At 45.6% G+C, this 13,047-nt stretch overlaps 1 protein-coding gene across 6 annotated transcripts in view; it reads left to right on the plus strand.

The window, feature by feature from the left end:
- The window catches only part of SLC6A12 (solute carrier family 6 member 12), a 39,576-nt gene extending 27,677 nt beyond the window's left edge, over positions 1-11,899 (plus strand). For all 6 annotated transcript variants that reach the window (XM_029963442.1, XM_029963441.1, XM_029963443.1 and 3 more), the window contains 4 exons: positions 711-813; positions 7,053-7,153; positions 8,240-8,410; positions 11,474-11,899. In XM_029963442.1, coding sequence (XP_029819302.1) covers positions 711-813; positions 7,053-7,153; positions 8,240-8,410; positions 11,474-11,617 — 519 coding nt within the window. In that variant the 3' untranslated portion in view covers positions 11,618-11,899. The remainder of the gene's footprint in view (positions 1-710; positions 814-7,052; positions 7,154-8,239; positions 8,411-11,473) is intronic.
- The last annotated feature ends 1,148 nt before the right edge of the window (positions 11,900-13,047 follow it).

Raw genomic sequence — 13,047 nt, forward strand, 5'->3', positions numbered from 1 at the left:
TGCAGTGTCAGCTAATTCCTGCTGAACTCCTTAGGCACTGATGAATGATCCTCCAACAGGATCCTGGCTCGGGAGCTGCTGAAAGCAGCTCCCACTGCAATTGATTTGAATGAAACTGCGTGTCTAGAGCTGTTCAGCATTATTTGAAAGCATCTGCTTGACTTGGAGGGGCTTTCTCTCTGAGAAATCACATGAAAATCATTCAGTGGCCTGTAGAGGTAGCTGATGGCAACTCCTCAGGGCTCAGCTCAAAGGCAGAGGCAGGAGGGCAGCCTCATGTCTCTGCCACTGCAGAGCTTGGACCTTGAGCAGTATGTAAAGTTGGACGAAGATAAAATGAGGTATCTGAATGTCCTGGTGCTCAAGATCTCAGGTTTTTGGGTGCAAAGTTCTGCACTGCTGCATGGTATTTTGAAATGATGGTGGAAACTTGCTAACAGATTTTAAATGAACAAACAAATTGGCTTCTGCTCCTATGAACTGAGAAGCCAGTCTAGCCAAGCAGGATCATAAAATGGGCATGAAATACTCTCCTACCACCAGACCTGACTGTCTTTTTGGGACGAAGTGGGGGCAGCCCCAAGAGAAGGCTCTCCTCCCACCTTCTCTAGGCTCAGTGTTTCTGCTGCTATTCTTCTGTTTGCCTCAGTCATTTTTCCCTGACATGGAATAGTCTTGTCATGGCTCTGTCTTTTCTACCTCTTCAACAGGGTGGCATGTACATCTTCCAGCTCTTTGACTACTATGCTGCCAGTGGCACGTGCCTGCTCTTCCTGTCTGTTTTTGAAGTCATCTGTATAGGATGGGTGTATGGTAAGTGGAGGACAAAAATCTATATTGCTCTTTCTCAAGGCAAGAATGGGAAGTTGAGAAGTGGGAACGGATAGAAAGGATCCTCAGGGGGCAAAAAAATGCTGTAATTACCCTCTTTCTTGTCTGGTTTTCACTGTGTTTCCTTGCAACATTTCTTAATTGCTCCACATTTAGAATAGGAATGTTTTTTCCTTCTCTGTAGGTGACTCCTGTTGAACTACCTTGCTGTTTTTCCCATCTGCCCTTTCAATTAGAAAATCAACTGTAGTGGATTGTCTGCTGTTGTTTGGTGTTTGTCCCTGTCTGCTTACACTGTGCATTTAGTTTAGTCCTGACAGTTAATTGAACGCAAAATGCAGGGTGCAGACCTGCTGTGTGTCACTTCTGTGATGATACAGGCATCCTGTTTTGCACAGGCTGTGATGGCAATCCCAAAAGAAATAGGAGAGCCTGCATTGGCTCTCAGTGAAGTCTGTAACTAAACTACTCAGGAGCAGGATTAAACTAAGCCCAGCAAACTATGAGGAAGAAATCAACTGCTTGTTTGTATGTGCAGTAAGAAGAGTATACTCTGATATCCTACAGGAGATCTCTTCCTGGGCACTCAGTTCGTCTCTTTGAAGCTTGTGTCGAGGCTGATGGTTTTTGGGCAAAGAACCTAGTTGTGTGTGATACAGGGAAGCTGCTCTCTCTCCTTAGCTTTGTGGAGCTACATGATCTTGGTACTTGTAAGGACTGTGCAAAGCCACAGTAGATGCCAGTTTAGACCAGACCCTCAACATCCCACTGTCACACATCTGCTGGTTCCAACTACTTCAAGCAGCACTGCCACCCTAACCTAAGGAAAAGACTGCAAGCACAGCATCATGTTGTGTCTCAATGGCCAGGAGTGGATGATTATGGAGGAATACAATAAAAGAAAAATTAGGAATTATACTTTCTGTGAATGTTTTTCCAGCTTTTAACAACTTATTATAGAACCATAGAATGGTTTGGGTTGGAAGGTCATCTAGTCCACCCTCCCTGCCACTTTCCACTAGACCAGGTTGCTCAAAACTCTGTCCAACGTGGCCTTGAACATTTGCAATGATAGGGCATCCACAACCTCTCTGGGCAACTGTTTCCAGTGTGTCAGCACCTTCAGAGTGAGAAATTTCTTCCTTACATCCTCTCTAAAATCTATCCTCTCTCAATTTAAAACTGTTAACCCTTGTCATGTCACTATACGCCACCTTTATATATTGAAAGGCTGCAACAAGGTCTCCCTGGAGCTTTCTCTTGTCCAGGCTGAACAGCCCAAACTCTCTCAGCCTGCCTTCGTAGGAGAGATGCTTCAGCCTTCTGATGATTTCCATGGTCTTTCTCTGGACCTACTGTGACAGGTCCATGTCTTCCTTGTGCTGAGGGTCCTAGAGTCAGGTGCAATACTCAGCTTGTTGCCCAGGGATTTCCACAGCCAGGAGTGAAATCTATTTATTTCTCTTCTGTTCATTTTCCTGTTTGACTTGGTTAAGCATTTATCATCCACAAAATGCTGCAGCGAGGAGTTCCATGGCTTGCTTAGGTGTTGTGTGAGGAGTCATTCTCTTTGCTTGTTTTAAATCTGCCACCTGCCAATTTCATTTGATGCCACCTTTGTCTTATTACAGTCAGTCCCTTTGTGCTCTCTTTGCTTACAGTTTCGTAGAGGTTGTGTTGGCTGCACTGCAGGTGCTGATGAAGGATATCGGTTTCTCCAAATACTTTATGTACAGCAGGAGCCAAGTGCTAGTCTGGATGACCTCCTGCCTTACTGAAATGGTAGCCAATCCAGCTGCTTGGATTTGACCTCCAGGGAATGCGAGAGAAGCAGATATATAAGAAAGATATATTTTAGAGGGATGTCCTGCAAGGAAAGCTCACCTGACAGCTTGCAATACCAGACCCTGGCCAGATTTTAATTTAGAGGCATCTTCTGCCCAGTCCTTCTGGAATTTATAGGGACATGGAGATCCCCATCCATCTGTGACAAGGCTTCATCATCACACTGTGCTAGCCTAATTCATTAAATGGAATTATGGTTTAAAGAATGCAGCCCCCCTGACATTTTTACCGCCACAGAGGCCACATGCCTTTTCTGGTGACCCCTGGACAGCAGCAATGGCAGATAATGAGTAGCAGGAGAGATGGTGCTGCCCCAGCAGCCTTGAAGGGAAACTGAGTAACTGGGGACAGAGAAATGGCCCTTTTCCTCACCCCCACAAGTTCATTTGTATCACTCCACACAGTGGGATTTTACCCTCTTCATGTTCTGCTTTGCATCCATTGGGAAGATTCTCATCCAAAATGTAGTCTGAGGGCCAGGGTGAGGCATTTTAATGGAAAAAGAAGTGTCTAGTGCTGATTAAAGTTGTTTTTTTTTTAACCTAGCATTAGAATTGGCAGGGCTGAGCCTCTTGCTTACCCTGTGAAGAATTACAACATTTCTGCTAACACAAATATGCGTTCCGAGTTTCCCCTCTCCCAGCACATACGCCAACCACCCACCACTTGGCAGCTTCCCTCTGCTGCCAGGCAGCTGCTCTCCCGAAGATCTGAGGATTTCCTCGCGTGCTGCTCTCTGTCTGTGAAAGGATCGTGCAGCATTGGACCTGCTGGTCATGTTCCCCAGAGAGGAGTCCTGGAGGGATTTTGGTCCCCTCCACACCCCTCCTCCTCTCTCCCTTCCACTTTGGGACAAGCAGCCCTTCTATAAGCAGGCACGGGTTTTGAGCACTGGGATTCACAACATGATGCTACTGAAATGTGCTGCAGACAGGATGTTTTGCAGGCAGTCACAGCATGCACATTAGGATTAGCTGTTCCAGGGGAAAGCAAGGGCCTCAATCACTACAGGACAGCCAGCACTAAAATCATTAGGACCATTTACAAAGCTAAAGCAAACTGATGCCAGTGGGTACCTGTGGGTGGCCCCAGGGCAAACCTGTGTTTTGCTGTGATAAATCTCTCTCTATCTCTATTACTCACGGGCAGTGTGGCTTCCAGAAGCAGCAGCCTCCTTTTGCCAGGATGCTGCCTGTCAGGTTTGCACTGGCTCCATGTGCCTTATCCTCTCAGATGCACTGGGTACAGGCAACCTTACATATTTATGGACAATAAGGGGTCTGCCCCGTGCACCTGGTACCCAGTGGATCTGCAGTGGTTGCAGTGCCACAAGGCCTCCATTGCTGGCTCTTTGCACAGGTTTGGTGCAGGTGTTGATGCTGCAGGTTTGAGACAGGGAGGGAGCAGATACAAGCTCAGCTTCGTGGCATGGAGCCGGGGTCATCACCTATTGAAATATTGTGGATGAAGTTTGGTATAGATGAATGCAAATAAACGCGGATTGGAAGAAAAGACAGGGAGGGATTTCTCATAGATTCCAAACTAGCAGACTTGTGAAACTCACTGTTTTTTGAATCTTGTAAAAATAAAATCAAATCTTTGTCCCTTTCAGTTTGGGTCTTACTGTTATAAGCTACATAAAACGAGATGGGCTCCATAAGGACAAGACGTAAAGATATAAGCAAATCTCTAGTTGGATTAATGTGAAATTTATTCTCATGATTTTATGTGGCAAAATTAAAGGATTTGTCAGAAAAGCATGCAACCACTTTAAAGGTATGTGGGATTGATCAGCACAAGAGAAGTGGTACCAGCATGCATGGGTAATTGTCCAGTGCCTGCATACCATTCTTCCTTGTCTTGGGATATTGCAGATAACAGCAAACCTCTTTGTTCATTCCAACAAAAATCTCTTTGGGGAAGTCTTTATGGTTTACTCTGCAGGAGCTTTATCTAATCCTTCTAATGTGCTGGGAAGAAAGGGCACATTCCTCTAGCACACGTCCTTCAGCTTCTAATTTGCTTGCAAAGGCAATGTTGAATGATTGAACTGATGACTTCTTGAGTTTAATTACTTTTTTCCTCTGCCTGTGAAACTTAGAATATATAAAACCTCTTGCTCATATACTTCCCGAGAATGTTCCTGTCAGTCTTCATTGGTTCCCGTCAGTCTTCATTGCATTTCATCACATCACCCACTGACTGCCATAGTGGCCACAGAAATGCAGGACCTGATGGTTGCACTACAGAGAAAAGGGATAAGGACTGGTGGAGGCTCGTTGTGACTAACAGCTTTAGTTTTAGATTGTTTTTTTGGTGGAGGATGGACATGTTTGTGTTCTCCTTTTTGTTTGGTATTTTTGTATTTCTTTAGTTGTTATGTCTCTGACTAGATTCTACATCCAAATTTGCAGGGAAGTTTTATCTGCCACAAAGTTGTATTAGTAATTAATTTATCTGTCCCTTCTGACATCACACTGTGTTTCTGTGGAAACACTATATGGTGTAAGACACTGTGCTATACTCGTATTCTGAACTGCAATTCATGTCATTTGTATCTCTTTTTTTTTTTTTTTTTTTTTCACCCTGTAGATAATTTCAGCTTTTTGGCAAAATAAATTTCATATACCATCTCCTTTCATTCCCAGTATATTTTTAGAAATGTTATCTGAAGCCTCATGATATTTACAGCTTGGAGGTTCTCTGGTGTAGGCTGGGCTCCCACACAAGGTTGCATGTCCCTTGATGTGCCACAGCTTGTTGTCTTTGCTTGAGGCTACTTGTTAACTCGCCAACTCAACACCATGAGGTGTTCAAAGAACTACCCCCCTCCAGTCTATATACTTCAAAAATCTGGGTTTAAAGGAGATTTTCTGCAAGCATTAGTCATGGGATATAGAAAATACTGCAAAAAATTACAAAAAAATAGAAAAGCATACATAATGTGCTTTTGTAGAAAAAAATACATTTAAAGGAAACATAATATGGGAATTTAATTCTGAAACATAAAAGCCACAAACCAAAATAAAACTCACCAAACCCCAAACACTCACAAGTGTGGCCAGTTCTCTAGGTACATATTTTGCCCAGTTCAGCCTTCTGGTGTTAAGATGCAAAGAAGCAAGGTCTCATTGCCCTTGCAGGTGAAAACCATGGCGTGGCCATGAGTTCACAGGTGGATGAAAACCCAGAAGCAGAATCCTTCTTTGTCAGCTAAGCACCGTGATAAAACTTTAACAAGACAAATATGCTATTATTTCATCCTAGAGCTGTTTAACTGGTAACCTTTTTTCTGGATAGACTATCTCCATTTTTTTAATCTAATATTGTTGTATTATTTTACCTGAGGCAGTCTGCTACAGTATCTCTGATTAGTTCTGTTTAGGAAGGTGTTAGGGAATCTTATCCATCTTATGAACGACTTTTTGATTTTTCTTCATTTTAAATATCTTTCTGGCCAACATTAGGCTCTTGATCCTTGAAGATGCCCTAGAGCTTATTACAAGGTCTGCTGAAGTTCATCTGCATTATGTTGTTTCTGTATGATATTTCATCCATTTCCTCTTTGTGCCTTGGGCTGGAAAGAGTCAATGGTTAGAATCCAGCCAGTGGCAGGACTTTCAGATGCTTTTCAGAGGTATATCCCCCTCCAGTGCACCATGAGATTCAAGTGGGTCCCACATACTCTGAACAACATAACTCAGTAAGTGAAATTAATGAGGAGAAAAGAAGGAGATAGGCGTCCACTGGACAGCTCTCATTGGAGAGTACAGCAGCATTTACAGATGGAAGGTTTGGTTTCTGGAAGAATTTGGATTGCAGTTTATGCCAAAAATTAAGTGTTCTGTGGAAGGCAGGCGCTTGATGACAGGGGTCATGCCCAGCTCTGGGGGGATTCTTGACAGGCATAAGAGCATATCTGTTTACAAAGAGAGGGTTTTGTTAGGTGTTCCCTATTCTCTTTGTTCCTCTTAGCACTCTGGACTCATGTAATCCCGTGTGCTCAACCTGCAAGAGCTTTTCCTTGCTGATCTATAAACCAGACAACTCCTCCTTTCCTTGTGCCAGCCCTTATCAGTACATGGGCTGCATCCCCTCACAGCTGCTGCTCTCTGAGGGACTGTGTGTTTCTTCTATGTCAAGCTTTCTGACAACTTATGGATGAAGTTAAAAACCTCCATCTCTATTTAGCCACAGATGGGCCTTTTCAACGCCAGAAAAGCCCACCACCTGCCGCTCTATTATTAGGGTAGCCATGTTTTTACCAGGAGTAAACACCAAGGATAAAGGAAGCTGGGATCTGATGTGAATAGTGGTTGGAGGCAACAACAGTGATCTGACCTCTGACTTTGTCTCTGTGATGGTTGGTGGCCAAGGTGCCGACCGCTTCTACGACAACGTTGAGGACATGATTGGTTTCCGGCCGTGGCCCCTGATCAAGATCTGCTGGCTGGTGTTCACCCCGGGTCTGTGCTTGGTAAGTGCAACTATGGCAACATCTTATGTTACTCTGGGCCCCTGAGCTCCCAGTAAAAAAGGTTGATTTTTCTCCAAGGTGCTGCTGTAATTTTTTCAAACTGCTATGGAGAAGGAAAAGCTTGTCCACAGCTGAGGTGGCTATTTATTTCTTTCGTAAAGTAAAGCCTTATGTTTTGCCTGGACAACTAACTGAGCCTGAAAAGCCACTTGTTTACTGTGAAGGCAAAGGGAAATATATCCTAAAAGCCTGGAGAGGTTTGGTCAAATTACTTTTGAGTAGAAGACTAGTGAGAATTACCCTGTTCTGAAATACTTGCTTCAGCCTGTGTTCCTGGGATTGCCTGTGGTTCGGAAATGTTTTCCACAGCTTTCTATGTTATTAAACTACTTGTAAAGCTTCTGTGACTGTGTTTAAAGAAAATGCACCCAATGTCAGGCAAGTTCTTGCCTGTTTTGAATTTATGTCCAGTCTTGCTCCACTGGCTTTTTACATGAATTCTGAGCCAAATTCTGCTCCTGCATCTGATGTTGAGAGTTGTTTTCTTTGACCTCAGTGGGAACACAGATGGGATCTATATAGCTACAACTTACAAAAGATTCCTAGTCCTTCATCCTTAGGCTCCAGCAGGACTTGAAAATCAGGGAAATTTTCAAACCAAGCCTGAGCCAGCCCAAATCATCTGAAAGCTCTGTAGCTAGAGAGCCCTGGGATGGGTAAATCCCTGCCCACATATGTTACTTCTGGAGGGCTTCTGCCAGGGAGAACAACAATTCCTGGCTTTGATATGAATAAATTGCTGTCAATGTTGCTGGACCCTCAAAGCTGCTGTCAACTTTGCTTACACTGAACTCTTAGGAAGCCTGAAGGCTTTACACTGTGGAGATGCCTGGCCCTGGCTCAGAGGTAACTTCTTGTGCAGCCAGCATGCACCAAACTCTGCTTGCCACCAAGTAGCCAGGTCTACTCTAGCTCATACAAGACAGCACACACTCACTGCCACACAGATGGTGCTTGCAGGGTGGCCAGGCTGCTGGGCTTGGCTGCTCCCTTTCTCTGTTTAAGTCTGTGTTTTCTGCTCCTCAGGGTGTCTTCCTGTTTTCCCTGATCAAGTACACACCCTTGAAATACAACAATTCCTACGAGTACCCAGCCTGGGGCTACGTGCTGGGCTGGCTGATGGCACTCTCCTCCATGGTCTGTATTCCTCTCTACGCCATCTTCATCCTCCTGAAGACCAAAGGACCGCTGAAGCAGGTACTGGGGTTGTGGTCACTGGGCATGTTGCTGTTGCTTCCCCCAGATGGCTCACGGAAGGGCCCCAGGGAAGATGCATGTGGCATATCTCTCCTGCGAGAAGGCAAGGGAGGGTGAGAGTGGCCCTTCCCCAGTGTATTCTATAGGTCTTGTTGGCAATTTGGAGGGCTTGAAGTGTCTCAGCACAGCTTCCAGGGTGATCATCAAATGTCCAAAGTCTTTCATGAGGTGTTGCACCACCATACTCAGTGCAATATATATACATATATATACATACATATATATATATAGTATATATACAGTAGGTTGCAATGCAAACCCAATGCAAAACCAGGATCTGTTTTGCCTTTACTTCTTGTCCCTTTTATTCCTGGGTCAGGACTATGTTATTTTCAAAAAAGAAATTACCCAGAGTTATTAAAGAGGACATGCTCACAGAACTGTAAAGGTTTACCCTGTGCTGTGCCCAAGCCTGTCATCTTTCACTGTAGACACCTTTCTTCTTGTCCTAGGAAAAACTGTATTTAGGAAGATGGTGTCATGGAGATGACACCTCACTTGACCCATGAAGAAAGATCTGAGTGATGTACAGTACATCTAAATTTCTACACAGTTTCTCTTCTGGTCCTTCCCCGTCCTCACTGCAGCTGGTTGGGGGTTGTGGTGGGCAGAGGGAGCAGGTGAACAGGGAATGGGAGCATCCCTGTGGCTGTGGTGTGGGTGTGATGGTCACATCGTGGGGTCATGGAGACCCTGTGCTGCCAACACATCCAGGGATGGGCTGGCTGCAGGATGTTCTGGTTGGCTCCATTGTCTCAAGGAAGGTGAATCTGTGCCTACACGGGCTCTTATTTGCTGGCTGGGAGGTGTGTCAACAGGGAGAGACAAGAGTTATGGCAGAGCTGGCTAATTCCTATCCCAGGCTCAGGAAAAGATACAGGACAAGGCCCAGAGAGGAATGGCAGTTAAAGTCTCCTGTTTATGCCCCACTGAGAGGGGCATAAGCCATGCAGGCAGGAAGGTAGAGGAGAAGTATGAAGCTCTGAAATAGTTTCTGTTTAGATGCCTTTGACCCCACAGTCTTCTGGTTGCTGTTGGCAGACATGAAGAGATTATGAGTTTGGAAGGAAGCTGGGAACTGTACGGTGTGAGGAACTGCAGGTGAATCTTGTGCCAAGGTGCTGTGATATGGTTTGCTCCAAGTTCAGACCTCTAGTCCTTCCTCTTACAGCTCTCTCCTGTGCTCTGGGCCATTTAGTAGTGATGCATCTGTCCTTTCCCTTGGCTGGTTTGAAGAGTTTGACTGGGTGGGTGACATACCTGACTCCCCATGGCTCAGAGGCTTTATATGTCTAAATGAGGACGTGGAGATGTCACTGATGTAACTGCCCACGTGTCATGCCTGCTAAACAAGCAATATCTCTCACCCATGGCAAAGCGCTTGGACAGAAGTGCTGCTGTGAGTAGTGTTAATGTTTATTGCAGAGCACTCCTGAGGAACTGATGTGGCCTGTTTCAGATGGAGGGTTTTTCTGTTTTGCCCTGGTTTAAATGATATTATTTGTAATTTCCAGGGACCCCTCAGTTACATTAGTATGAAGGAACTTCCAAAGATGTGATTTAGGTATGTGGGAAGGAATCGGCTGCTAAACCTGGGTTGATTCAGGGCAGAATCAAAGCCAGCCACATGATACCTCCTGGAATACTTGCACCTTTTTTGAAAACAAGTTTTCCCAAAATATACCTGTTCTCTTTTACCAGACACACCCCAGAAATGTAGTGAAATAATTTCCTGGCACAGATGCTTCCAGGAACAGTGCCTTTCAACTGAATATTGCAAAACACTCACTGAAAGCAAGTTTGTAATTGGTAATTATGATCAGTCACTGCAACAAACTGATGCCTGTTGTTATACTTGATTGACCAAGAAACACAAATGTTGTTTCCTAATGTGTCTGATTAAGGCAGCTCAAGCTCCAAAGACTGAAAATTCACAATCAACTGCTCACAAAGCAGCTGCAGACCAAGGTCAATTTCAGAAATCATGGGGCAAATAGTTTTGAATAAGTGAACAAAATCCATGATTCTGGCAGGCACTTCACAAGGGATGGGAGCACTAAAATTAATCCAACGAGTCATGGATGAATTGGCTGCTCTGCTGGGATGCACTCTGCAAGGGAGGAGCGTGCACTGGCCTGAACAGCTTGTGATGGAAAAAGTTAGTAACTGTGAAAGCCAGTTTTCATCGGGGAAATGATACGCTCCCTCATGGAGCCTGGCAGGTAGCTGCAGGACACTGAGTGTTGGTTGGCTCTGGGAGGAGACCAGGAGCTCAGGAAGGCATGTGGCACAAGAGGGACTTCAAAAATCAGATGAGTAACACCAGAAATTCACAGCAGCTGTCCCTGTAAGCCAGCACTTTTTCCCCAAAGAGCTCGAAGATACTTGCATTTTTTAAGAATAAACTCCCCAAAGCTGTCACAACACCACATATGTGTGTGTGGAACAACCTGTAGCACCCTGCATTGCGCGGGGCAGAGGGAGCTAAGGGCGGGGAGCTGCCTCACAACCCCTGTCTTCACCATCGCAGTCTGGCTGGCTGGAAGAGGGGAGCTGGGATGGTTTGGGGGCAGTGTGCAGAGGAACTGCTTAACCTGGGAAATACCACTGAGGTAGCTATCACCTACCACCCTGTTTTGGACCACAGCACTTTCTGATGATCAGACCATCCAAAAGGCTTCACAGCTCTCACCAAAGTCAATGGCAAGCATGGCTGCTTGGTATAGGAAAAAAAAGGGCTTTATGGTGTTTTCTTCCATTGCCACAGAAAATGGCTGTGGTGCTAATTGCTGGCATCCTCCCTCACAGAACCGGGTCTGTGAGGAGTCCAGCTGAAGTTAGCCTGCTCTCCTCCCTCTCTCTTTCACAGCGGTTCAGCGGGAGAGGAGCAGGGAGCTGGGAGCAGTGACTCTCTAGATGCCTTTGCCCCCAGCAATGGTTGTGGATCACCATTGGCTGTCAGTTTGTTTATCAGCTTAATTAACAGAGACTTCCTCTCCGCAGCGGCTGATGCAGCTGATTTCCCCGGCAGAGGATCTGCCGCAGCCGAAGAAGCACGTGGCGGGGCTGTCCGAACCGAGGCGCCAGGGATGGTCTCCTCCGATCCAGGAGGTGCTCAGCATCACAGAGAGAGAAACCCACTTCTAAGGCAGACTGATTTGCTCTCTCCTTCCCAAAGTGGTTTGTTTTCTCTCCCGGGCACTTCCCTTCTCTCCTTCACATCTGAGACAGAAGCATCTGGGACGCCCTCTCCTTCCAGCCAGCTGGTTGCGCCCACTGGGGACAGTATTTCTTTTGACACCCTGGGGACAACTCACCCTGCCAGTAGCTGGGAAGACTGCAACATGCTTTTGTTAGAAGTGTCCTTCAGTACTGACATTGGTTTGGAAGAGAAAAACAACACAGTAACCAAAAAAAAAAAAAGAAAAAAGAAAATAAAAGGTGCATTCATGTTGAGAGGAGGAAAAGAAACCACAGTGGTGAGAGAGAGAAGGGAGTAAAGGTGTGAAGGAGCCAAGTGAGGGATGCAACAGCACAAAATGATGGGGTGTTAGTGCAGGAAATAAGTAAGCTGGTTCAGAAGTACATAAGAAGCTGGAGGATAACAAAGGAAAATACACTGCTAGGTCACCTATGTATGAGGAAGAGAGGAACATATCATAGCCAATGACAAAAAGGAGGATGCAGTGTTAGTAGTTACAGCTTTAGCTTGTCACTGAAAGGGAAGGGAGTGACAGGGTGCTTGATGCAATCGTAGTTGTTCATGATGGATCTCAAGGCAGTCTCAGGCTGGAAAGTGGGTGACGAATAACTACCTAGGGGACTTGCTCTTGGTCAAAACTACACGGCCCAGTAAAAACGCATCCGAGAGTGAAACCGATGAATATTTGACAATTCTTTCAGAAAATTCATGGAGTGTAAGAAAAGTCTCAGAGCAGCTGGTAAAAAAAAACAAAAGGGGGGAAAAAAGAGCTGCATCACAGCTGGGAGAAATGAGACCCTGGGGACTGCACGCCCACAAATTTAACTGTGCTGCTGGGGCATTTTGTAGAGGAATTAATGAAGGAGCTGATGGGCCTGGGTCAGTGCTGCAGAGTAGCTTTGGGGCGAGGGTGGGAGAATGATTTCACTCCCTTGGCTTTGCTGCAGGTGACTGCTCAGGGGATAAGGAAGGCATAATTGGGCGCAATAATCATTAGCTCAGGCAAGATAAAGCATAATTAATAGGTAAGATGGGCTCATTGGAAGCAGATTGTGTCGAATTAAAGGCTTGTCGTTGCCAGGGTAGTCAAAAATGTGAGATGATGGCTGGGAGGAATTGTGCTTGGATGCAGGGTTTGGTGCGGTGCCAGATGACTCTGTCCTGTGGAGGCTGGAGCTGTAAAACTCCCTGTCAAATGCTGCTTGAATGCCTATCAGAATTTCACAGCCAAAACCACAAGGAAGGCCAGTGGCAGGTTCCCCCCAAGAGCTTTGCTGTGGTCGAAGGTACACGCTCTGGTGCATGGCTGTGTTGCAATACTGGCGCATCCAACCACGCCAAAGAATGGCCATCAGAATGAATCACAGATGCCACA

The sequence above is a fragment of the Manacus vitellinus genome, unplaced genomic scaffold (genome assembly GCF_001715985.3).
Source record: "Manacus vitellinus isolate BGI_N305 unplaced genomic scaffold, ASM171598v3 scaffold_5_pilon, whole genome shotgun sequence".
NCBI lineage: Eukaryota > Metazoa > Chordata > Aves > Passeriformes > Pipridae > Manacus > Manacus vitellinus.